The sequence below is a fragment of the Bufo bufo genome, chromosome 6 (genome assembly GCF_905171765.1).
Source record: "Bufo bufo chromosome 6, aBufBuf1.1, whole genome shotgun sequence".
Taxonomy (NCBI): domain Eukaryota; kingdom Metazoa; phylum Chordata; class Amphibia; order Anura; family Bufonidae; genus Bufo; species Bufo bufo.
Window position 1 is genome coordinate 386,302,278 of NC_053394.1, and position 27,791 is coordinate 386,330,068.

Genomic DNA, 27,791 nt, shown 5'->3' on the forward strand with positions numbered 1-27,791 from the left:
TTTCCAAGCGCATGGTATCCCTTCGTCTTCATATGATGACACTTGGCGAGTACTACAAGACACAAAAAATCCCAAGAGGGATGCGGTCCAATATACGGCCTAATTTGTTTTACAGCAATTCTACATTTTGTAAGAAATTTGAGGCATTGTCCAATCGTTATTCTCTTGATTTTATTTTACTCAACATTGAGTTTTTGCAGCATGAACTTACTAATTTAAACAGTGAAATATGTGATATTGAGACCAATCTCCAGTCCCTTTTGTCTGCTGATGATTTATCCAAATATTTGGAGGACATTTCTACACAAATGAAGCTTTTCCAAACCGACTCTGAGGAGAATAAGAGAATCAAGTGGTGCAGAGACACCGAAGATTACAAAAAGGGCAACATCTACAACTGGCAGTCGGATAGGCAGTTTAACCCACAACCGAGAGATGTCAGAAAGAAAAGGAAAGTAACACAGTCATCTTCTAGTGGTGAACAGGTCTCTTTTTTAGACAGGGTCCCACAGATACCAGAGAGACGCGGCGACGCATCAGACGAGGTGGCCGCAGACACAGAGGGCACAGGCAGGCTGCGCAGCAACAAGGCTCGGCCTGTGATATCCAAAATCAATTTGGTGAAGAAAAAGTAACTGTTGTTAATCTGTCTTCCCAGGAATTGACCCCCATGCAAGTGAGTGTTTTATCAAAAGGTTTTTCGTTTTGTCCCAGTTCCACTGTGAACTGGTTTGAATTGGAATCTAGTCTGTTTTCGTTTTTCCGCCGCATTAAATTAAAAGTTTGGTTTCACAACAGGATTGGTGTTGAGAGACCCCAGACTAGTGAGTTCACTCTGGGCTCTCTCAATCTATTTCAGAGGAGCAATTTTTTACCCAACATCAATGAACCAGCCATAGAAGCTTACATCAGTGCTGTCCGACAGGGATTGTCTGAGCTCCGGTCTTCCGTTCAGGGAGATTTGAAGTTCAGACGCCCTAATCTGACTAGCGCTGAGGTTGAGGCCCTAGACGCACTTAGATCTGACCCCTCCCTTTTTCTTGAAACCAGCAGACAAGGGAGGGGCGGTCGTAGTTATGGACACCTACAAATATGTCAATGAGATCATGCGGCAACTTGGGGATCCACAGGTGTATAGAGTCTTGGATTCTGACCCCAGATTCAAAATAGCTGCTATCATACGCAGATGTCTGGGAGATGCTGTGGTTGCTGGTATTATCGATGGGGGTCTATGTGAATTTCTTGAGGTGGCACATCCAGTCACTCCAGTGATTTATGTGCTGCCCAAGATTCACAAGACCCTCATCGATCCCCCGGGACGTCCAATAGTCTCTGGGTCTGATTCCATCTCCAGCAACATAGCGATCTTTCTGGACAAAACATTGCGGGAATTTTCCATTGGGGGGTCCTCTTATATACAAGACACTACAGATTTTCTTGTTAAATTACAGAACATTGATGTGTCGCATGATTCCTCCTTGACATTAGCATCATTTGATGTAACTTCGTTGTACACATCCATAGTACATGAAAGTGGCATTCAGGCAGTTAGGAAAATGTTATTGACATCCACATATACTCCTCAAGCTTCTGAGTTCATTATCACCTTACTTGATATTGTTCTTCGCCATAATTATTTTCTTTTTCAAGATGCATTTTATTTGCAGCTGCGTGGTGTGGCCATGGGGTCTCACGTGGCCCCCACGTATGCAAATATTTTTATGCTGTGTTTTGAGGAGGATGTCGTCTTTCTATCCCACCACTTCAGACATGTGTTGAGGTGGTGGCGATATATTGATGACATCTTCCTCATATGGACTGGCAGCGAGGAGGAGTTAATTGATTTCCATGGCTTTTTAAATAGCCACGACTCCAGTCTGCAATTCACACTTGTCCATTCGAAGACTGACATTAAATTTTTGGACACTAAGGTCACACTCTGTGGGGGTGAGTTGCATACAGAGTTATATGTCAAACCCACTGACACCAATACTCTTTTGTGCTACAATAGCTCTCACCCTAGGAGAATGGTTGAGTCATTGCCATTCTCCCAGTTTCTTAGGGTGAAACGTATTGTGTCTGATGACCACTTGTCTGATGTTACCCTGGAATCCATGGTCCATAGGTTTCGTAGTAGGGGTTACCCGAAACGATTATTGAATGAGCACATGGACAAGGTTCGTGTGTTGAACCGTGATGAATTACTGTCACAGCGCAAAAATATTCAAAAAACTGACAGAATTCCGTTTGTGTCTATATACAGCGAACTGAGCCCTCAGATCAATAGAGTACTTAGGAGACATTGGGACCTCTTGGGCTCTTGTTTTAAGGGTATCCCGGAGTTCCAGTGTCCACCACTTTTCTCCTATCGGCGCTCAAGAAATTTACGGGACCAGTTGGTCAGAGCCGACATAGGTCCCAAGGTGTCCTTGAAACAGACTACTTTGACACAACTCGGCTTGGGTTGTTTCCCCTGCTTGGGTTGTGTCAATTGTAGATACATCAGAAAAGGGAAGGCTTTTGTGCATCCAAGTACAGGTGCATCATATGATATTCCGTTTCACCTCACATGCAACTCCAGTTATGTCATCTATGTTTTATCCTGCCCGTGTAACTTGATGTATGTGGGTGAAACGACGACGGACCTCAAGACACGGTTAAACAACCACCGTCTGAGTATTAGGAAAAAACGTTTGGATTTACCAGTATCCAAGCATTTCTCTGAGGCCAAACACAAGGAGAGTGATCTGAGATGCTGGATTCTCGATCACATACCCCAGCCCAGACGTGGGGGCGACAGGTCCAAGATACTTAAATGTCGGGAACTGAGCTGGATCCATAGACTGGACAGCCTAAAACCCAAAGGCTTGAATATTGAGTTCTATTTTGGTGATGTGGTATGAGGGGTGGTTTGCCTCTAATGATCATCGGGTTAATGTCCTGTGTCTTGTGTACACACTATGAGATTATTAACATCTGTTTCAAGATTTTTCTGAAAAATATATATTCATATACTTTTCTGTTTTATTCCTAGATCACTTTTTTATACTTCACCACATTCAGCACTTCTTTGGGCATGAGCAAGTGGAAGAATTGGACACAGCATCATATGCAGGAGCTTCATTTCCATGGGCTATGTGTTATTATTTTTTATTGTACTTTTTATATATATTTTTTCATATTACCAGAACTGGCGAACATCCTGGGACTTGCACATATATACACATGTTTTGTTATACTAGCTTGCGGCGATATAGCCCAGATTTTTCTTTCTTGGCTGGTTGGATTTGCCCCCTGTGGCATCTGTATACCTGGAGAGGAGAGCCCTCTTGAGTGAAGGTTGCGGTACGACACCCATGGTATGTACCTGTTTTCACACTGCGATTTCAGTGTGTGTCCAGGGTTGATACTTGGGTATGGTATGTTGACACACTGGTCTACCATGTTGTCACTACCTGTCTTGACCGCTACACTCTGGTCTCATACAGGTTTGATGCTTAAATATACCTCAGTATGTTGTCACACAGGTTAGGGGCATTTCTCCAGTATCCAAGATGGCGCTCTGTAACATAGATCGACACTGGGCATGCGCCGTGATAAGCCAAGGGCGTCTTGATGACGCGATGATGTCGGCAAGTTTTGATGATGTTGTAAGTCTGTGATGGGTGTTACGTCGCGTCTGTGCATTGGAATGTATACAACGCCGAATAGCCACATGGAATATGTCTCCAGCTGATGTCTGGTATGTCCACATTGTTATGTCGCTGCTCTGCCCCTTATACACATGTGGTACCGGACATACACACACCGATTAGTCCTGTGCGCCCGATCGATGGGCGTGTCTCTAGATCCACATGAGATATGGTATTTATTAATGCACTTGTATTATGTAATTATGGGACATACATGTTCCTTTTACTCATTGTTCCGCAGTTCTCCATATGTTATTATGACACTGATATGTTTTGTGAACACACCCGGTGTGGGATGTGTCTAAGATTTGCTCACATTTTTTTGCAATTGTGCAGACACACCCAGAGATGGGTGTGTCTTTGTTAATTGATTCACCTATAAGTCTGTTTTCATTCACATTGTATCTCTGCTTGAAAAAGGCTCATTTAGAGCCGAAACGTTGCACCGGATGTTGAATAAAGGTATCAACGAATTTTTCATCTAACTGGAGTGCCGTCCATTTTCTGGATTATATACAGGTCCTTCTCAAAAAATTAGCATATTGTGATAAAGTTCATTATTTTCTGTAATGTACTGATAAACATTAGACTTTCATATATTTTAGATTCATTACACACAACTGAAGTAGTTCAAGCCTTTTCTTGTTTTAATATTGATGATTTTGGCATACAGCCCATGAAAACCCCAAATTCCTATCTCCAAAAATTAGCATATCATGAAAAGGTTCTCTAAACGAGCTATTAACCTAATCATCTGAACCAATTAATTAACTCTAAACACCTGCAAAAGATTCCTGAGGCTTTTAAAAACTCCCAGCCTGGTTCATTACTCAAAACCGCAATCATGGGTAAGACTGCCGACCTGACTGCTGTCCAGAAGGCCATCATTGACACCCTCAAGCAAGAGGGTAAGACACAGAAAGAAATTTCTGAACGAATAGGCTGTTCCCAGAGTGCTGTATCAAGGCACCTCAGTGGGAAGTCTGTGGGAAGGAAAAAGTGTGGCAGAAAACGCTGCACAACGAGAAGAGGTGACCGGACCCTGAGGAAGATTGTGGAGAAGGACAGATTCCAGACCTTGGGGGACCTGCGGAAGCAGTGGACTGAGTCTGAAGTAGAAACATCCAGAGCCACTGTGTACAGGCGTGTGCAGTAAATGGGCTACAGGTGCCGCAATCCCCAGGTCAAGCCACTTTTGAACCAGAAACAGCGGCAGAAGCGCCTGACCTGGGCTACAGAGAAGCAGCACTGGACTGTTGCTCAGTGGTCCAAAGTACTTTTTTCGGATGAAAGCAAATTTTGCATGTCATTCGGAAATCAAGGTGCCAGAGTCTGGAGGAAGACTGGGAGAGGGAAATGCCAAAATGCCTGAAGTCCAGTGTCAAGTACCCACAGTCAGTGATGGTCAGCTGCTGGTGTTGGTCCACTGTGTTTTATCAAGGGCAGGGTCAATGCAGCTAGCTATCAGGAGATTTTGGAGCACTTCATGCTTCCATCTGCTGAAAAGCTTTATGGAGATGAAGATTTCATTACCAGTGCCAAAACCACTGTTAAATGGTTTACTGACCATGGTATTACTGTGCTCAATTGGCCTGCCAACTCTCCTGACCTGAACCCCATAGAGAATCTGTGGGATATTGGGAAGAGAAAGTTGAGAGACGCAAGACCCAACACTCTGGATGAGCTTAAGGCCGCTATCGAAGCATCCTGGGCCTCCATAACACCTCAGCAGTGCCACAGGCTGATTGCCTCCATGCCACGCTGCATTGAAGCAGTCATTTCTGCAAAAGGATTCCCGACCAAGTATTGAGTGCATAACTGAACTTAATTATTTGAAGGTTGACTTTTTTTGTATTAAAAACACTTTTCTTTTATTGGTCGGATGAAATATGCTAATTTTTAGAGATAGGAATTTTGGGTTTTCATGGGCTGTATGCCAAAATCATCAATATTAAAACAAGAAAAGGCTTGAACTACTTCAGTTGTGTGTAATGAATCTAAAATATATGAAAGTCTAATGTTTATCAGTACATTACAGAAAATAATGAACTTTATCACAATATGCTAATTTTTTGAGAAGGACCTATATATATATATATATATATATATATATATATATACATACATATACACATATACATATACACACACACACTTATACACTGCTCAAAAAAATAAAGGGAACACAAAAATAACACATCCTAGATCTGAATTAATTAAATATTCTTCTGAAATACTTTGTTCTTTACATAGTTGAATGTGCTGACAACAAAATCACACAAAAATAAAAAAATGGAAATCAAATTTTTCAACCCATGGAGGTCTGGATTTGGAGTCACACTCAAAATTAAAGTGGAAAAACACACTACAGGCTGATCCAACTTTGATGTAATGTCCTTAAAACAAGTCAAAATGAGGCTCAGTAGTGTGTGTGGCCTCCACGTGCCTGTATGACCTCCCTACAACGCCTGTGCATGCTCCTGATGAGGTGGCAGACGGTCTCCTGAGGGATCTCCTCCCAGACCTGGACTAAAGCATCTGCCAACTCCTGGACAGTCTGTGGTGCAACGTGACATTGGTGGATAGAGCGAATTTGCCAATCTTGGTGTTCTCTGGCAAATGCCAAACGTCCTGCACGGTGTTGGGCTGTAAGCACAACCCCCACCTGTGGACGTCGGGCCCTCATATCACCCTCATGGAGTCTGTTTCTGACCGTTTGAGCAGACACATGCACATTTGTGGCCTGCTGGAGGTCATTTTGCAGGGCTCTGGCAGTGCTCCTCCTGTTCCTCCTTGCACAAAGGCGGAGGTAGCGATCCTGCTGCTGGGTTGTTGCCCTCCTACGGCCTCCTCCACGTCTCCTGATGTACTGGCCTGTCTCCTGGTAGCGCCTCCATGCTCTGGACACTACGCTGACAGACACAGCAAACCTTCTTGCCACAGCTCGCATTGATGTGCCATCCTGGATAAGCTGCACTACCTGAGCCACTTGTGTGGGTTGTAGACTCAGTCTCATGCTACCACTAGAGTGAAAGCACCGCCAGCATTCAAAAGTGACCAAAACATCAGCCAGGAAGCATAGGAACTGAGAATTGGTCTGTGGTTACCACCTGCAGAACCACTCCTTTATTGGGGGTGTCTTGCTAATTGCCTATAATTTCCACCTGTTGTCTATCCCATTTGCACAACAGCATGTGAAATTGATTGTCACTCAGTGTTGCTTCCTAAGTGGACAGTTTGATTTCACAGAAGTGTGATTGACTTGGAGTTACATTGTGTTGTTTAAGTGTTCCCTTTATTTTTTTGAGCAGTGTATATATACATACACACACACACACACCCACACCCACACCCACACCCACACACCTTAGTTTCACTTTTAACTGGATCTGTCCTTTGATTACCAATATTCATTTAATACAGGACACCTCTGGTAACTGAAAGCAAGGTGCTGTTTTATCTCCCTGTAAAAAAGAGTATCTGAAGGAATGAAGCCAGTTAGTGACCAGCATAAAAACTGTGAGGATTTGCTCTGGTAGGAAGGGTAAGCGGATGCAGTACAGAGGCAAAACAAGTTTGTAAATCAAACTATCAGTGTTTATTCATACAAAAGGCAAATGAAAAATTACATATTACAGTCTTGGTGTTAATTCACACAATGAAAAGTCCATAGAACAGACACGTCACCTTTCTAGCCGTTTTATCCCCGGCAGTTCACAGCAGGCTTTAGGGGGCCTGTTTCCCAGCGTGCAGCCCTCATGCGGCTCTCAGTTTTCCAGCACAGCACCACGCTTCAGATCCCAAAACAGAGACTCAGATTCTGAGCCCAGCTGCCTATTTAAAGGACAGCCAGGTGCTGCCAAAACGCGGACCAGCACTTAAACTCCAATCCGGTATTTGATCTCACCTGGCTGGAAATCAGCCCAGCCGCCCATGTTGGGAGGAAAATACCTGCCTTCCCAAACAAAACTCCTTGCTATGTCACAAAACACATAAGGGAGGTCATTAACAGGCTAAGCATGAAGATGGCTTCTCTTATATGTGGGTTTTTTGATGATTAACAAGAGATGATTTATGGGTGAAACACATATCACATTCTGAACATGAAAATGGCTTCTCTCCTGTGTGAATTCTCTGATGTATAACAAGGTATGATTTACTCTTAAAACATTTCCCACATTCTGAACATAAAAATGGCTTCTCTCCTGTGTGAATTCTCTGATGTGTAACAAGATCTGATTTATGGTTAAAACATTTCCCACATTCTGAACATGAAAATGGCTTCTCTCCTGTGTGATTTCTCTGATGTATAACAAGATGTGATTTACGGTTAAAACATTTCCCACATTCTAAACATAGAAATAGCTTCTTTCCTGTGTGAATTCTCTGATGTGTAACAAGATCTGATTTATGGTTAAAACATTTCCCACATTCTGAACATGAAAATGGCTTCTCTCCTGTGTGAATTCTCTGATGTATAACAAGATATGATTTATTGTAAAAACATTTCCCACATTCTGAACATGAAAATGGCTTCTCTCCTGTGTGAATTCTCTGATGTGTAACAAAATGTGATTTATGGTTAAAACATTTCCCACATTCTGAACATAAAAATGGCTTCTCTCCTGTGTGAATTCTCTGATGTATAACAAGGTATGATTTACGGTTAAAACATTTCTCACATTCTGAACATGAAAATGGCTTCTCTCCTGTGTGAATTATTTGATGTCTAACAAGATGTGATTTATGGTTAAAACATTTCCCACATTCTGAACATGAAAATGGCTTCCCTCTTACGTGAGCTGTTCGATCTTTAACACCTTTTCTGTTACTTTTATTCTGTGTTTCAGTCTGTGATGAATCAGAAGATCGGACCTGTTTAAAAGGATCAAATAATGCATTGTTGCTGTGATTGGATGAGGGTATATCTTGCATATTGGCATGCTCTTCAAATGCATCTCGTGTGATACCACAATCATCTACTTCAAAACCTGAAGATACCAGAAGTTTCTCTGAGTTCCTGGTACAGTCATCTGCCAAGAATAAAACACATTTTATTATTGTTGAATAATATACCATAAAATTGTATTGAAATTTTATAACCTTTCCATATAAAAAAAATCCACAAAAAAGAACAAGGCATGGCGTAAAATTCAAGTATGAATTTACTAAAACTGTGGTGGCCAAACAGACCACAGTCTAATAGTAGATCAAGGAGAATAACTAGGCCAGGTTGGCCTCCACTTTGATCAACTTCAATGCAACCCCCACCCAATCAGTCATTTATAAATAAAACATTTCCTAGCGCTGAATGTCCTCTTAGTGCCCCACACAATAGTTAACTCCCCTCAGTCTCTCTTTGACAGTGGAATTCCCCCTTAGTGCCCTCTTCACAGTAATGATGCTACCTAAGGGCCCTTGCAGACGAGCGTTGGTCACGCTGCGAGTCCGCAGCTCAGCTCCCGGCATGACCTCCCCGCACTGATGGGGTTGCATAGCATTATATTGATTTATGATGCTATGTAACCCTTACAGTTCTGGAATGTATTGGAAAACACTGGCAGCATTATGGGAGAGAGAGGTTGTCTTTAACGAGGAAATGGAACAATGGACCTCGTCCATATTATTATGGATGAGGTTCATTGATGACATTTTCATTCTATGGAAGGGCACAAAGGAGAGTTTCTTGGACTTTGTATCAAGATTGAACAGTAACTCCCTGGGTCTGTTTTTTACATCAGAAATTGATGACAAACGGATCACCTTTTTGGATCTTGCAATTGAGATGGACCCCTCTGGCTATATCAAAACAAAGGTGTTTCGAAAACCAACGGCCACTAATGCCCTCTTGAGATGGGAGAGTGGACATCCTTACCCACTCAAGAGGGGCATTCCTAAGGGACAATACCTTAGAATGAGACGCAATTGTTCTCAATGGTCTGACTTTAAGGCCTCGGCTGATGACCTTAAAAAACGGTTTACAGAAAAGGGTTATCCGAAACCTATTTTGAAGGAAGCATACCAACATGCAGCAGCATGCAATAGAGAACAACTTCTGCATCCTAGAAATAGAACAGCCAATGACGCACAGATACGGATAATTGGCACTTTTGACACAGCAAGTAGTGAGATACGTGCGTTGCTTACTGAGTGTTGGTCATCTAGTAGGCAGTCGCCCCATGATCACATACCGACGCGGGGGTAATATCAGGGACAAACTGGTTCACAGTGCCTTTAATACCCCTAGGGAGGTGACTTGGCTGGGGGCCAACAGGCCTAACGGTACATACCAGTGTGGCAACTGCATAGCATGCAAAGCTATCTGGAAAAGCACGAAATTTAAGAGCTCGGTCACAGGACATGAATATTCCATCAAATCCTTCATTAATTGTAGGACAGTTGGGGTGGTATACCTGGCTACATGTGTTTGTGGTATACAATACACAGGGAAAACAAAACGGGAATTTAGGAGGCGCATAGGTGAGCATCTCCTAAAAATTAAAAATTCTGGAGACACCCCTGTGGCACAACATGTGGCCATCTGTCATCCTGGCAATATGGATTGCTTCAAATTCCAAGGAATAGAACATGTTAGGCCACCACCCAGGGGAGGTGATATCGATACACTTCTCCTAAGAAAAGAGGCACAGTGGATGTTCACCCTCAATACTGTTAAGCCCAAGGGCCTTAATGATGCGATTTCATTTGCCTGTTTCATTGAATGAACTTCTAATAGCATATCTCACTCCTTGCTTTTATATGATATACTGTTCTTTAATAAGAATATAGCTTCCCTCTAGAGTGACCTTTGACATCTAATCTGAGTACTTATGGGTAATGCATCTATCCACTCAGGAATTGTGGTGCTCCTCTAAGTATGTCCCTTGTACTCTTCTACTTGTCATTCCTTGTCACTTATCATGGGGGACCTGTATTGTTCTCCTGTGATGTCACAAGGAGTTCGGATTGTATGATAATGTATCTGTTTACCTTGTGTGTCCCCGTTCATTCAGAAACTCAAGCGTGCGTCACGGACCTTTCATTACTCCTCCCTCTTGTTGTACTGACCAATACATTGAGGGCATACGTCATCTTTTTATCCTCCCCCCTATGAATGATGTTAACGGGTGGGCGGAGCCAGGCTTTTGTCAGCCTTGGCTCGACGAGATGATGGATGGCGCGTCATCTGGCTGTGACGGAAACAAGGGGCGCAGTTAGGTGACGTGTTTCACTTTCTATTGGATACTCACTATGGGTCGGTCACACAGATGGGAGGAGTTTCCTCCATTTAAACAAGTCAGCGCTACGCGCGGGTTACGGCCACATATGCCGGAGGCTCATTGCTGCACGCACGACATCAGTGGCGTGCAGCATACTCTTAGTCAGACACTCCTAAGTTCTCTGCCATTTGTTGCACACCCAGTGTGAGGGGGCAATATTCAATGTTAGCAGTGGACTTCGTGATTTGCTCCTGATGAACCAACAACCAGTTGGATAGGGAAACGCGTCGAGCAATATATTTCTGCAGTCACATATGCAGACTGACTCTCGTCGATATATCTGGAGCCTAGTGGTTCATTCCTGTTTAGAAAGCTACCAGTTTAGGGTTTAGCCATCCTTACAGTGTAACCTGATACTACATCCTGTGTATGTCTTCCTAGCAATTAGGAGGTTGTATACATTATATACCGTTGATTATCCAGGTACACTGATACTGGATGGCCATACACCCCTATTTACTGGCAGAGGAATTACACTAACTTAATACACTCCTTACACATAGGAGTCCTAGTGATAGGAGTGTTTTTAGGGATCAGCATCATCAGTCTGAGACATCCCTATTCACCCTATCAAGCCTATTTTGTGGAGATTTTTAATAATAAAATAAACTGTTTTTAGCGTACTTTATATAGGCAGTAAATATATGGCCTCCACTTTGATCAACTTCAATGCAACCCCCACCCAATCAGTCATTTATAAATAAAACATTTCCTAGCGCTGAATGCCCTCTTAGTGCCCCACACAATAGTTATCTCCCCTCAGTCTCTCTTTGACAGTGGAATTCCCCCTTAGTGCCCTCTTCACATAACTGATGCTCCCTAAGGGCCCTTGCAGACGAGCGTTGGTCACGCTGCGAGTCCGCAGCTCAGCTCCCGGCCTGACCTCCCAGCACTGATGAGGTTGCATATCATTATATTGATTTATGATGCTATGTAACCCTTACAGTTCTGGAATGTATTGGAAAACACTGGCAGCATTATGCCAGTGTTATCCAATACATTCCAGAACTGAAAGGGCTACATAGCATCATAAATCAATATAATGCTATGCGACCCCCAACAGCACTGGGAGTTCAGGGCAGGTGCTGCGCTGTGGGCTCACAGCGTGACAACGCTCATCTGCAAGGGCCCTAAATGCCCCCACTCCGTAGAATGTCCCCTTGATGTGTCCACACAGTAGTTGTGTCCCCTTTGTGCACCCCCTTCAGTAGTGCTGTCTCTTAGTGTCCCCTTTACATCAGTGAAGCTCCTGTACTGTGAATAAAGTTAAAAAAGTACTACGGAGCACATCATGCTCCTCCCAGCAGCAGACGTGATGTGATGACGTCATCTCTCCTGCCGAGCTGAGGAGAGCGCACAGGCCGGGGGATTATCTCAGGTCTGTGCGCTCTCCCTCTCAGCCCAGCAGGTACAATGACATCACTGTATCACACCTGCTGCTGGGGAGAGTGCAGGCCGGGGAATGAGACCTGGGCTATAATGGATGACAGATACAGCAGCTGGACTCGGAGGGAGGAGAGTAGAATGGACAGTAGGAAGCATGTTTTTTTCCTGTAGATATAATTACTATTGATAATATGCCGTGTTAGTCACCTGGGTCAGGATATCTTGGGGTCTTTATTCACAGACAGGTAGGAAATATCTGGTGTTCAGTGGGGAGACTTTTTTGTATGAGCTCTTAAGGCTACATTCACACGTGAAAAAAATGCCATAAAAAACGGACACTCAGTTTTTCATGGCCATTTTTCAACCATGTTTTGCAACCCTTTCTTAGTCGTCTGGACGTTTTGCATTCATTTTTAATGGCAATTATTTGAGGATGATTTTTTAATTACCAATCCCTGCAGTACAGGGAGTGCAGAATTATTAGGCAAGTTGTATTTTTGAGGATTAATTTTATTATTGAACAACAACCATGTTCTCAATGAACCCAAAAAAACTCATTAATATCAAAGCTGAATATTTTTGGAAGTAGTTTTTAGTTTGTTTTTAGTTTTAGCTATTTTAGGGGGATATCTGTGTGTGCAGGTGACTATTACTGTGCATAATTATTAGGCAACTTAACAAAAAACAAATATATACCCATTTCAATTATTTATTTTTACCAGTGAAACCAATATAACATCTCAACATTCACAAATATACATTTCTGACATTCAAAAACAAAACAAAAACAAATCAGTGACCAATATAGCCACCTTTCTTTGCAAGGACACTCAAAAGCCTGCCATCCATGGATTCTGTCAGTGTTTTGATCTGTTCACCATCAACATTGCGTGCAGCAGCAACCACAGCCTCCCAGACACTGTTCAGAGAGGTGTACTGTTTTCCCTCCTTGTAAATCTCACATTTGATGATGGACCACAGGTTCTCAATGGGGTTCAGATCAGGTGAACAAGGAGGCCATGTCATTAGATTTTCTTCTTTTATACCCTTTCTTGCCAGCCACGCTGTGGAGTACTTGGACGCGTGTGATGGAGCATTGTCCTGCATGAAAATCATGTTTTTCTTGAAGGATGCAGACTTCTTCCTGTACCACTGCTTGAAGAAGGTGTCTTCCAGAAACTGGCAGTAGGACTGGGAGTTGAGCTTGACTCCATCCTCAACCCGAAAAAGGCCCCACAAGCTCATCTTTGATGATACCAGCCCAAACCAGTACTCCACCTCCACCTTGCTGGCGTCTGAGTCGGACTGGAGCTCTCTGCCCTTTACCAATCCAGCCACGGGCCCATCCATCTGGCCCATCAAGACTCACTCTCATTTCATCAGTCCATAAAACCTTAGAAAAATCAGTCTTGAGATATTTCTTGGCCCAGTCTTGACGTTTCAGCTTGTGTGTCTTGTTCAGTGGTGGTCGTCTTTCAGCCTTTCTTACCTTGGCCATGTCTCTGAGTATTGCACACCTTGTGCTTTTGGACACTCCAGTGATGTTGCAGCTCTGAAATATGGCCAAACTGGTGGCAAGTGGCATCTTGGCAGCTGCACGCTTGACTTTTCTCAGTTCATGGGCAGTTATTTTGCGCCTTGGTTTTTCCACACGCTTCTTGCGACCCTGTTGACTATTTTGAATGAAACGCTTGATTGTTCGATGATCACGCTTCAGAAGCTTTGCAATTTTAAGAGTGCTGCATCCCTCTGCAAGATATCTCACTATTTTTGACTTTTCTGAGCCTGTCAAGTCCTTCTTTTGACCCATTTTGCCAAAGGAAAGGAAGTTGCCTAATAATTATGCACACCTAATATAGGGTGTTGATGTCATTAGACCACACCCCTTCTCATTACAGAGATGCACATCACCTAATATGCTTAATTGGTAGTAGGCTTTCGAGCCTATACAGCTTGGAGTAAGACAACATGCATAAAGAGGATGATGTGGTCAAAATACTCATTTGCCTAATAATTCTGCACTCCCTGTATACATAATGTCCCCCATAGTGGCCCCAGTTAGTAATAATGTTCCCCAGGGTGGCCCCCATCAGTAATAATAATAATGTTAATAATGTGCAGGGTTTTGTTTTTATGAGGGGAAAAAAAGCTACTCCTCTCATCTACTTGCACGTGTAGAGAAAAGTCGCTCTTCATTTGGTGCTAAAGGACCTGCACTCTCAGTGGGATGATGTCACCATGCGCTCCTAAGCAATAATGCTGGGAGAGCATGGTGATGTCATCACGTTGGTAGTACAGGTCCTTCAGCACCAAGAGAGACTGCCTTGTGTGTAGAAGTGGATAAGGCTATTTATTTTTATTTTAACCCCTAAAAGGCAATTTTTCACTAGTGGACCCATTTTAAACAGCCATTACATGGGTGCTCTCCTGTCTAAATGGCCATTAAAATAGTCCCATTGATTTACATGGGGTCCATCTGGCAGTGAAAACGGCCACAAATAGAACATGTCCTATTTTTCACAAACCATATTCACTCGCCTTAAAAAAAAATTGCTACGTGAATAGCGCCATTGACTTCAATTCTAAAAACAGCTGTGTGGTATTTTTCACTGTTGTGTGAATGTAGCCTTATCCTTCAGCCTTTTTCGATTACACAAACTACATATAGCGCCAAAGAATAATCCTGTGACCCAAACATCATCACTGCAGCTAGGACACTGTGCACACCGAGGTCTCTCCTAATCTCAGTCCTGTCACTGTCAAGTAAACAAATTGCATGGCCCACATCATAACATCTTACTTTTTTCCTGCATTTATATTAAAGGTGTTGGCTCATCTGAGACAATGCGGGAAATTCGCTAGAATATGCCCCTATTGTGTGGTGGGTGCGGGTCCCACTGCTGGGACCCGCACCATCTCCTATACGGAACCCCGAAAGTGGTGGAGGATCCACTGTGCATGCGCAGCACTGGCTCGACACTGGCTCGACACTGGCGTGGCTATTTCCGTCAGGCCCGTAGAAGTGAATAGAAACAGAGGCCAGTCATGAACAGTGCGCTCCCATTCACTTCTATGGGGAGAGCGCTTGGTGGTGGCCGGACCAGAGTCCTCCAGCCACCACTTTGGCCCGCTCCGTTCTCGATATAGGTGCGGGTCCAAGCGGTTGGACCCCACCTATCAGACAATGGGGGTAACTCCTAGTGTTATGTCTCCATTGTCTCAGATGATACAACCTCTTTAAGTGCTTGCAACTCATATATACTGTACACACCATCCAAAGATTATGAAAAGTATATCACTAGAGACAAACCAATTTCTTGAACTACATTTCAGGTGTAATTCTGAAGAATCAGTCAGAAGAGGGAACAGATAAATTAAATCAATTTTGAACCTGCTCCCATTGGCCTGATAATCTGTGTATGACTCTCTGGCAGATCTACTCCTTGGCATCACTTGGAGGTGTGTGACGATACCCTGCACTGGAGGCTGGACAAGACAGTACACATATCAAACTGGGCCAGTTACAGCCACTGTTCCAATCTGCCTCCCAGAAATCCATCGAGTCAGGGGACAGTCAATGTGCAGAAGAAAGGGCACAGTCCAGGTACGACTGAACCCGGTTGTTCAGGCAATGCTTATCCTTTTGCGGATATGCGTCAGGCTGGCACAGCACTTAAAAAAACTTCAATCACATTAAGAAAACTAAATAGGCTGCTGCTGCTGTGCCTTCTGAGACTTATTGTAGGGGTAGCACCACCAGAGAGGGCGGGAGGTCTCTGACTCAGCCAGGTTGGAGATTGGACTTCTGGACAGAAATGCAGGTGACAGGGCACGGCGGGGCGTAGGAGCGACATGAAAAAAAAAAACAGGCAGGGTGGCAACATCAGCAAGGAAAGGTATTTATCTAAACTAAAAAGGTCCTCCTCTTTAGGACAACATGGCAATGCTTCAGTTTGCACATATAAAAGGAGGGAGTAGAAGTGGAAGCAACAATCTGCTCTGTTTTTGTTGGGGATAGGAGGATGTCCATTGAGGAGGACTTGGATAAATACCTGGTGTAGGGTCCCAGATAATCAGCAATTGCAAGCTGCAGCATGGTGGCCAAGACCATACAGCAGTTTAAGAAGACAGGTTCCACTCAGAACAGGCCTCGTCATGGTCAACCAAAGAAGTTGAGTGCACATGCTCAGCTCTATATCCAGAGGTTGTCTTTTCAAAATAGACGTATGTCGTCATGGAGGAGTGGAAGAGGATTCAAGTGGCAACCTGTGAAGCTCTAGTGAACTCCATGCCCAAGAGAGTTAAGGCAGTGCTGGAAAATAATGGTGGCCACACTAAATATTGACACTTTGGGCACAATTTGGCCATTCTCACTTAGGGGTGTAATCACGTTTGTTGCCTGCGGTTTAGACATTAGTGGCTATGTGTTGAGTTATTTTGAGGGCGCATCAAATTTACACTGTTATACAAGCCGTACACTGACTACTTTACATTGTATTAAAGTGTCAGATCTTCAGGGTTGTCCAATGAAAAGATTTACAAAAATGTGAGGGGTGGACTGACTTTTGTGAGATACTGTAGGTACCAAAAACAGATCTTGATGATTTGCTTGCCCAAATGCATTCAGCATGGAAAAACATTCCTCAGACAATCATTAGCAACCTTATTGGTAGGAAGCCAAGGCGTGTAAGTGAATGTATTTATGCACGTGGCTCTCATACTCAATACTGAATAAAGCGAGATGTTTTGCATATTTTGTTTCCGTTTTTTTTTTTATCATTTGCACATCATTAAAGGGGTTCTCCAAGATTTTCCTCAGCATAGGTCATCAATATGAGGTCAGCAGAGGTCTGGTCCCTGCACCCCCACCAATCAGCTGTCTGAGGAAGCCTCAGTGTTCACCGGAGCTCCAGTTAATACAAAGCCTCCTCACAGATTACCAAGCACAGCGCCTTCTGTTGAATAGTAGCTGTGCTTGGCATTGCAGCTCAGACCCTTTCACTCGAATGGGACTAATCTGTGCCTAGGCCATATGACCAATGAATGTCACATTGCATGGCCAGGAAGAGGCCTAAGAGCGCGCAGAGCACTGTGTCCTCTCCATACATCTGACCGACAAGGCTGCCGGGAGTTTAATCCGCCTCCGATCTGATATTAATGACCTGTCCTGAGGATGGACTATATGTATCATATACCTACTGTATATCACCTCTAACGCTGTCACATTTGCATCCATATTTAATTTGAATTTTAGCTGAATCGGTGAATATAACGCTGAAAAAACTGACATAAAATTGTATCATCCAGTGAAGGAGTAGAATCTGTGAGTCTTCTCTGCGTTACTTAGTGGTTACTACTCACCTGGGCGGTTATCTGTAGGAATGTCCTCTGTACTCTGCTCATCACCCCTCACATATGTCTCTGTAGGATTAATATTGTTCAGTTCTTCACCCGGATTCACAAGCTGTGAAACAAATATTGTAGAAGTCAGACGGTTGGAGAAGTCGTGTGGAAGGTTTTATATGACCTGAAAAGGCGACCAAAAACGACTGGACAGCAGGAGTTATCTGACCCAAATATCTGCAGGTCTCCTGTATACAGTGAGGAACAGAAGTATTTGAACACCCAGCAATCTTGCAAGTTCTCCCACTTAGAAATCATGGAGGGGTCTGAAATTCACATTGTAGGTGCATTCCCACTCTGAGAGACAGAATACATTTTTTTTTTTTCAGGAAATCACATTATATGATTTTTAAAGAATTTATCTGACTTGCACTGCTGAACATAAGTATTTGAACACCTGGCAATCATCAAGAATTCTGGCTTTCAAAGACCTGTTACTGTGCCTTTAAAAAGTCCACCTCTACTCCACTCATTAATCTAACTTAGTAGCACCTGTCCGAGCTCTTTAAAGACCCCTGTCCACCCCATAGTCAGTCAGACACCAACTACTACCATGGGCAAGACCAAAGACCTGTCAAAAGACACCAGAGACAAAATTGTGGACAAGGCTGGAAAGGACTACGGGGCAATTGCCAAGCAGCTTGGTGAAAATAGATCAACTGTTGGAGCAATTGTTAGAAAATGGAAGAGGCTAAAGATGACTGTCAGTCTCCCTCGGACTGGGGCTCCATGCAAGATCTCACCTCGTGGGGTATCACTAATAAGGGAGGAGGTGGTCAATGACATGAAGAGAGCTGGGACCACAGTTTCAAAGGTCACCGTCGGTAGAACACTACGCCATCATGGTTTCAAATCATGCATTGCACGGAAGGTTTCCCTGCTCAAGTCATCACATGTCCAGGCCCATCTGAAGTTTGCCACCTGGATGATCCAAAGGAGGCATGGGAGAAAGTCATGTGGTCAGATGAGACCAAAGTAGAACTTTTAGGTCTAAACTTCACTCGTCGTGTTTGGAGGAAAAAGAGGATGAGTTGCTTTTCAAGAACACCATCCCTACTGTGAAGCATGGGGGTGGTAACATCATGCTTTGGGGGTGCTTTTCTGCAAAGGGGATAGGACAACTGCACTGTATTAAGGAGAGGATGAATGGGGCCATTTATTGTGAGATATTGAGCAACAACCTCCTTCCCTCAGTCAGAGCATTGAAGATGGGTCGTGGCTGGGTCTTCCAACATGACAACGACCCGAAGCACACAGCCAGGATAACCAAGGAGTGGCTCCGTAAGAAGCATATCAAGGTTCTGGAGTGGCCTAGCCAGTCTCCAGACCTAAATCCAATAGAATGTCTTTGGAGGGAGCTGAAACTCTGTGTTGCTCAAGAACAGCCCCGAAACCTGACAGATCTAGAGGAGATTTGTGTGGAGGAGTGGGCCAAAATCGCTATTGCAGTGTGTACAAACCTGGTCAAGAACTACAGGAAACGTTTGACCTCTGTAATTGCAAACAAAGGCTTCTGTACCAAATATCAACACTGATTTTCTCAGGTGTTCAAATACTTATGTTCAGCAGTGCAAGACAAATACATTTTTTAAAAATCATACAATGTGATTTCCTGAATTTTCCTTTTTAATTCTGTCTCTCGGAGTGGGAATGCACCTACAATGTGAATTTCAGACCCCTCCATGATTTCTGAGAGGGAGAACTTGCAAAATCGCTGGGTGTTCAAATACTTCTGTTCCTCACTGTAAATCCAATCTTATTGCATCATTATTCCAACCAGTAGTTTGCAATGCAGGGAGAGTAGCCCTTATATTCCATCCCTAACATTACATTGTGTGTATATAACATTACATTGTTTGTGCACCTGTTGCCCTTGCTGGCCGCCCCAGGGCTGTGAAGCCGGTAAGCCAAAGTTCTTTCGGTCTATGGCTTGTTTACCTCCTCGGAATGGGCATAATTATCTGCTCTGCTGCAGCCAATGACTGGATTCAAGGGTAACATGTCCACAAGAAACACATCACCACTAAAGCCAGTCATTGGCTGCAGTTAAGGAGGGGACCATGCCTGTGCTGGCGAGGAAGCAAACAACATTTACTGGAAGATGGACATAATGGAGCCAGCGTGCATAACCAAAGCTAAGGATAGCAGGCATGTATGACTCTTTCCATAGTAGAGGCTGCGGACACATGTGAAAAGTTACTTATTCCTGAACAAACCCTTTAATGCTGTCTTTCTGTTCTGTCTACCAGTTCTGGGATGACTGCAGGCATGAAGATACTGTACGCAGTATAAGGGACAGGTGAGAGCACAGGAGAGGTGAAAACGGATTATCTATCATCACTAGAACACCCTGATTATCACTGATTATAGTGTAAGGACACAGTGGTGTAACTACAGTTCTAAGGGCCACAGTGCAAACTGTTGTGCCACTCTTGTGCAACCACAAAAGATCTGCAGCCGTTCACAGAGAATGCCATCTTAAAAGTTTGTACAGGAAGAAAATTGTGAGAAGAACCAGACAACATGAATAAGAAGAAAGGTGGAGATGGCAGGATTACAGCTGACCATAGACATTACAAGGATAACACATAATACTGGTGGATAAAACAAGACTGAACACAAGATCTTCACAGCCTTCTACAGATCTCATGAAACATTTCATGAGACCTTATCTCCATCTACCTGATCATCCTGTGGGACATTGTGATGCTCTTCTGAACCATCCTGTGGAAGAAGAGGACTGGGACATCTCTCCTGTGTTCTTCTCTCTTTCTTACCTGTAGGAAACACATCCAGTGACTGAATTCATCCCTTAAATACAGATAATGAGAGGACGTGTGTATTTAGTCATGTCTATTACCTGGTGATGCGAGGGTCCGGTGATCCTCCATCAGGATGCCCTTATAACCATCTACCTGATCATCCTGTGGGACATAGTAATGTTCTTCTGAATTATCCTGTGGAAGAAGAGGACTGGGACATCTTTCGGGTGTTCGTCTCTCTTCCTTAACTGTAGGAAACATATCCAGTGACGGAATTCATTGCTTACATACAGATAATGAGAGGACGTGTGTATTTAGTCATGTCTATTACCTGGTGATGTGAGGGGTCGATGAACCTCCATCATGACGTCCTTGTACAGATCTTTGTGTTCTTCTAAATACTCCCACTCCTCCATGGAGAAATGGACGGTGACATCCTGACACCTTATAGTAACCTGACGACACAATGTTACAGTCATCACCCAGATCCCTTCATAGTGTTCCTGTATAATGTCCCAGCATTCCCAGCAGTGTCACCTCTCCAGTCAGCAGCTCAATCATCTTGTTGGTGAGTTCTAGGATCTTCTCTCTATTGATTTCCTCATGTATCGGGGGGTGAGGTGGAGGCCTTGTCATTGGGCTAAGGGTTCTTCCCCATCCTTCAGACAGAGGGGCCTGACAGCGCTCACTAGAGGTCTTCTTCACTACTATGTAGTCCTGATTATGGAGAGACACAGTAATAAATATCATTCCATACATCTCCAGAGTCCCTCACCTCTCCAGTCATGTCCATCTGTTAGTAACATAGATAAGATGATGTAATGTGACATCATCAGAATCTCTCACCTCTCCAGTAATCCGGAAGAGGATCTCTAGGGTGAGATTTATTATCCTCTCAGCCATCTTGTCCCTGTCCATCCTTGATGAATCAATCAGGAAAGGGTCTTATATAGAAGATATCCACTGAGCGGATCCTATATTGTAGGAACCTGAATGGAGAGAAGATGAGAAGATGTAAACTGAAACATCGGAGGAGACAATAAAGTGTAGATGTTGTGCTCTCTTTTTACAGTGATCGAAACATGTGTGAGGTCAAGGCAGTTTCATGGTATGTCACACCTTCACATGACCCTACAGCCAATAGAAGACGTCATCAGTGATGCCAGTATGAACAGCACGTGACCGCTATAGACCATCCTAGGCCTTAATGGTCAGGTGATATACATACCACCATCGGAGCTCCAACTAATACTGTTGCTGCAGTGATGTAAACAGACTGAAGGAGACCACAGGAGCCTCAGTGCTGGAGAAGTGGAGGATTCTACAGGTCCTATGTTATCCGGGTAATTGTAAAATGCCGCTGAATATGTTGGAGATACATAAAGTAGAATTTAGACTTACCGGTAAATATAGTTTTCAAAGAGTCTGACATGACAGCACACATGGAGGATGTCCACATACAGTCAGGTCCATAAATATTGGGACATCGACACAATTCTAACATTTTTGGCTCTATACACCACCACAATGGATTTAAAATGAAACAAACAAGATGTGCTTTAACTGCAGACTGTCAGCTTTAATTTGAGGGTATTTACATCCAAATCAGGTGAACGGTGTAGGAATTACAACAGTTTGCATATGTGCCTCCCACTTGTTGAGGGACCAAAAGTAATGGGACAATTGGCTTCTCAGCTGTTCCATGGCCAGGTGTGTGTTATTCCCTCATTATCCCAATTACAATGAGCAGATAAAAAGGTTCAGAGTTCATTTCATGTGTGCTATTTACATTTGGAATCAAGATGAGATCCAAAGAGCTGTCACCATCAGTGAGACAAGTCATCATTAGGCTGAAAAAACAAAACAAACCCATCAGAGAGATAGCAAAAACATTAGGCGTGGCCAAAACAACTGTTTGGAACATCCTTAAAAAAAAAAGAAACGCACCGGTGAGCTCAGCAACACCAAAAGACCCGGAAGACCACGGAAAACAACTGTGGTGGATGACCGAAGAATTCTTTCCCTGGTGAATAAAACACCCTTCACAACAGTTGGACAGATCAAGAACACTCTCCAGGAGGTAGGTGTATGTGTGTCAAAGTCAACAATCAAGAGAAGACTTCACTAGAGTGAATACAGAGGGTTCACCACAAGATGTAAACCATTGGTGAGCCTCAAAAACAGGAAGGCCAGATTAGAGTTTGCCAAACGACATCTAAAAAAGCCTTCACAGTTCTGGAACAACATCCTATGGACAGATGAGACCAAGATCAACTTGTACCAGAGTGATGGGAAGAGAAGAGTATGGAGAGAGAGAAGGTCTCTATTAGTAGTTAGGTCTAGTCTGTAGAAGGTTTGAAAACTAGACCAGGTAGCTGCCCTGCAGATTTGTTCCAGTGAGGCATTAGCTCTTTCCGCCCAAGAAGCAGCCACTGCTTGAGTAGAATGGGCTGTGACTTTGAATAGGCAGTCTTTATTCTGGGAAGTATAAGGCTGGGTTCACACGGGCGTTGCGGGAAAATGTGCGGGTGCGTTGCGGGAACACCCGCGATTTTTCCGCGCGAGTGCAAAACATTGTAATGCGTTTTGCACTCTCGTGAGAAAAATCGCGCATGTTTGGTACCCAAACCCGAACTTCTTCACAGAAGTTCGGCCTTGGGATCGGTGTTATGTAGATTGTATTATTTCCCCTTATAACAGTTATAAGGGAAAATAATAGCATTCTAAATACAGAATGCATAGCGCTGGAGTGGTTAAAAAAATAAATTAAAAAAATTTTAACTCACCTTAGTCCACTTGATCGCGTAGCCCGGCATCTCCTCCTGTCTCCTTTGCTGAACAGGACCTGTGGTGAGCATAAATTACAGGTAAAGGACCGTTGGTGACGTCACTCTGGTCATCACATGATCCATCACCATGGTAAAAGATCATGTGATGACCGGAGTGACGTCACCAAAGGTCCTTGTCCTGTAATTAATGCTCACCACAGGTCCTGTTCAGCAAAGGAGACAGAAGGAGATGCCGGGCTTCGCGATCAAGTGGACTAAGGTGAGTTAAATTATTATTATTATTTTTTTTAACCCCTCCAGCGCTAGTTTACTATGCATTCTGTATTCAGAATGCTATTATTTTCCCTTATAACCATGTTATAAGGGAAAATAATAATGATCGGGTCTCCATCCCGATAGTCTCCTAGCAACCGTGCGTGAAAATCTTGCTTGCGGATGCTTGCGATTTTCACGCAACCCTATTCACTTCTATGGGGCCTGCGTTGCGTGAAAAACGCAGAATATAGAGCATGCTGTGATTTTCACGCAACGCACAAGTGATGCGTGAAAATCACCGCTCATCTGAACAGCCCCATTGAAATGAATGGGTCGGGATTCAGTGCGGGTGCAATACGTTCACCTACCGCATTGCGCCCGTGCGGAAATCTCGCCCGTGTGAACGCAGCCTAAGCTTGCTGGATTGTTGATTTAATCCATCTTGCAATAGTGGATTTTGAAGCTTGTTTTCCCTTATTCTTCCCTGCGAATTGTACAAATAAAGCTGAATCTTTCCTGAAGGGGCGAGTGACTTCTAAATATTGTATTACTAAACGACGAACATCTAGAGTATGAAAACATTGTTATTTTGCATTCTTCTGTTCTGTAAAAAAAATGGCATAAAGGCTGGGTATAATTTTAAGATTGCTCTGTCATCCAGAATCCTCATATATGGTTCTCTTGAAGAAAAAGCCTGTATCTCTCCTACTCTCCTTGCCGATGTTACGGCCACTAGAAATACTCTTTTGAAAGAGAGCATTTTTATTTTACAGTTTCTAAAGCTTCAAAAAGGAGGATTACATAGGTGCTCCAATACTAGTGACAAGTCCCAAGGAAAAACTGACTTTCTAACCAGAGGCCGGATTCTGGAGATGGCACGAGAAAATGTTTTTATCCAATTGTGCCCTGCTAGAGGGAAGTCAAGAAACCAACTCAAAAGCTGAAATCTGAACTTTTAGAGTACTGGGCCTGAGACCCATGTCAAAACCTTCCTGCTGAAATTCTAGAATGTCCTGAATAGAAGGGGAAACTGACTCTTTGTGAAGAGAAACAAACCAAGAACGGAATTTCTTTCAAATCTTACCGTAGATGGCAGAAGTAACCCTCTTGTGACTTTGTAGCATGGTTGTTATAACTCTTTCTGACAGGCCCCTGGCTCTTAGTATCTGTTCTTCAGAATCCATGCTGCCAGCTTCAACCTGTGCACTTGTGGATGCCAAAGAGGTCCCTGAGACAATAGGTCGTCGTCTGGGTGAAGAAAAAAGGGTTCCTCCAATGCCAAGTTCTTTAGAATTGGGAGCCAGCTTTGTTTTGGCCAATATGGAGCCATTAGGACCAGAGTTACTTGTTCTGACCTCAGCTTTTTCAGGATTGGCCCAATTAGAGGAAAAGGCGGGAAGGCATAGGCCAGATCCATATCCCAACTCTGAGACAAAGCATCTACTGCCACTGGTCTGTCCCACAGATTTAGTAAAAGGGAAGAAGAGTATTTTTTCTGGCGGCAAAGAGGTCCAATTGAGGAGTCCCCCATTTCTTGCAAAGTAGATGAAATACTTCTTTTTTGAGACACCACTCCCATGGACATATAGAATGTCTGCTTAAGAAATCTGCAGTTACATTTTTCTCTCCTTTCAGGTGGATTGCTGAGACTGACAGTACATTTTTCTCTAGCCAGCTGAATATCCGGTCTGATAAATGCTGAAGGGGTGGAAATCTTGACTCCTCTTGATGTTTCAGGAAGGATACTGTTGCAATGTTGTCTGAGAGAACCCGTACATGTAGGCCCTTTAGAAGACTCTCCGCTTTTAGGAAAGTTTCCAAGACTGCTCTCAACTCCCTGAAGTTTGAGGACCTGTGAGAGAGATTGCGACCCCAGGGACCCTGAAAGTATAAGTCCTGCACCTGGGCTCCCCAGCCCGACTTGCTGGCATCCGTTGTTACTAGAATCTGAGGTTCTAAAGTCCATGGAAATCCCAATGAGAAGTTCTCTGGATCTATCCACCATGAAAAAGACTCTGTCTTATCGACTTTGGGATGCGGATCTTCTGATCCAAAGAATTTAGATCTCGGTTCCAACAATTAAGAACTGTTTTCTGCAAAAGGTCTTGAATGGAATTGACTCCAGGGGACTGTGGCCATGCAAGACGTCATTAACCCCAGGATTTTCATGGCCGTTTTTATAGACCAGACTTCTTTCCTTTGGAATAAGGAAATCTCCTGGCACATCTTTGCCTGTTTCTCTACCAGCAGGAATGAACGTTGTTTTTCTGAGTCCAATAGGGTGCCTAAGAAAATTTTTCCTCGTTTCTGAAATAAGGTTCGATTTTTTCTAGGTTTATGATCCATCCCAAGCGGGAGAGACTCATCAAGGTAAATTCCAGCTGTCTCATTAGAATGGTGGCAGATGGAGCTGTCAATAGGAAGTTGTCCAGATAAAGTATAATTATTATACCCTCTTCTTTCCTCAACCAGGACACGACTTCTGCTACTATTTTTGAAAAGATTATTGGTGCTGAGGATAGGCCAAAGGGTAGACACTGGAACTGGAAATGTTGAATGGATGAATCCTTCAGAACCGCAAATCTCAAATATTGGGACATGATAATAAGCGTCTTTTAAAGTTCACTGTGCACATTACCGCTCCTGGACAAATACACTGAATTGCAGATTTTATTGAATCCATTTAAATCTTCGATATTTCACCCACTATTTCAGTATCTTTAGGTTTAGAATGGATCGATATGTCCCATTTGGCTTTTTTACAAAAAAAATAAAAAATTCTCGAGTAGTGTCCCAGACCGATTTGTTCTGGAGGTACTGGCTTGATGGATTGTAAACTGAATCGTTTTTCCAAATCTGACATTATTGCAGAATTCTGTTCTGGTTGAGCGAAATGTGTCACAACAAATTTCCTTGGTGGAGGATATAAAAATTCTATTCTGTATCCTTTCTCCATTGTTTTTAAAATCCAAGTATTGTGAGTAATTTCTTTCCACTATGGATGAAGGTTTTCAGTCTTCCTCCACCTTCCTGATTTACCTTTGCCTCTGTAAGACTGAGACGTATAGTCCTGGCTTCCGAAAGGACTGGGACTTTTTATTTTTGGCCCCTGGAAACCCTCTCTTTTTGTCCGTAGCCTTTTCCAGAATAGAATACAGAACAGGGCCAAAAACATAAGTACCAGATAATGGGATAGTACAAAGCTTATTTTTTTTACAGAATGTCCCCAGACCAAGTTTTAAGCCACAATGCTCGTCCGGAGGAATGTGAAAGGGAACTGCCTCTGACAGCAAATCTAATAGATTCCGCCGAAGCATCAGAGACAAACGCAGTTGCCATTTTTAAGAGTGGAATGGACTCCAGAATTTCTTCCCTGGAGCTTTTCATCTTTAGATGGTTCTCTAGTTGGGAGAGCCATAAAAATAACAATCCAGACAGTGAAGTAGCGGCAATATTTGCATTGATCAATGCAGAAGATACTTTCCAGCACCATCTATTTTTCTATCCATAGTGTCCTTAAGTTGCAAGGAATGCTCAACGGGCAAGGAGTTTTTTTTTTAATTACTTTTGCAATGAGTATATCAATTTTCAGGGTATCCACCCACAATTTTGTATCTTCTGCATTAAAGGCTAGACGATTCTTAAACTCACAAGATATGTAAAGCCTTTTCCATTCCTCCAATATGAGTAATTTTAGATTTTCATTTACTGGAAAGAGCGTTTTCTTTTTTGCTTTTAGTCCACCAAACATCTTGTCTTGTATAGACGAGGTTGGGTGACTTCCTCTACGTCCATTGTCTGACAGACAGCAGAAATGAGAACGTCTAAGGCTACTTTCACACTTGCGTTCGGGGTTCCGCTTGTGAGTTCCGTTTGAAGGCTCTCACAAGCGGCCCCGAACGGATCAGTACTGCCCCAATGCATTCTGAGTGGATGCGGATCTGCTCAGAATGCCTCAGTTTTGCACCGTTGGGCCTCTGTTCCGCTCAGCAGGCGGACACCCGAACGCAGCTTGCAGCGTTTGTGTCCGCCTGGCCGTCCCCATTGACTTGCATTGTAAGTCTGGACGGATCCGTTTGACGTTGACACAATATGGTGCAATTGCAAACGGATCCGTCCCCCATTGACTTTCAATGTAAAGTCAGGAGTCCCTATTAATATACCATCAGATCAGAGTTTTCTCCAATCCGATGGTATATTTTAACTTGAAGCGTCCCCATCACC

The 27,791-nt window shown here is 43.4% G+C and overlaps 1 protein-coding gene and 1 long non-coding RNA gene across 2 annotated transcripts in view; both read right to left on the reverse strand.

Moving 5' to 3' along the window:
- LOC121003515 overlaps nt 1-27,791 on the reverse strand; it is a gene marked incomplete at its 5' end in the record, with an annotated part of 1,598,977 nt that overhangs the window by 807,414 nt on the left and 763,772 nt on the right. The window contains 2 exon segments of the mRNA XM_040435417.1: nt 6,549-6,553; nt 7,755-8,461. Of these exon segments, the coding sequence (XP_040291351.1) occupies nt 6,549-6,553; nt 7,755-8,461 (712 nt within the window).
- LOC121003610 lies at nt 17,766-20,909 on the reverse strand. The gene is made up of 3 exons (XR_005779552.1): nt 20,855-20,909; nt 20,444-20,538; nt 17,766-17,822 (listed from the first exon to the last, which is right to left on the reverse strand). It is a non-coding gene; the product is annotated as an uncharacterized LOC121003610 (long non-coding RNA).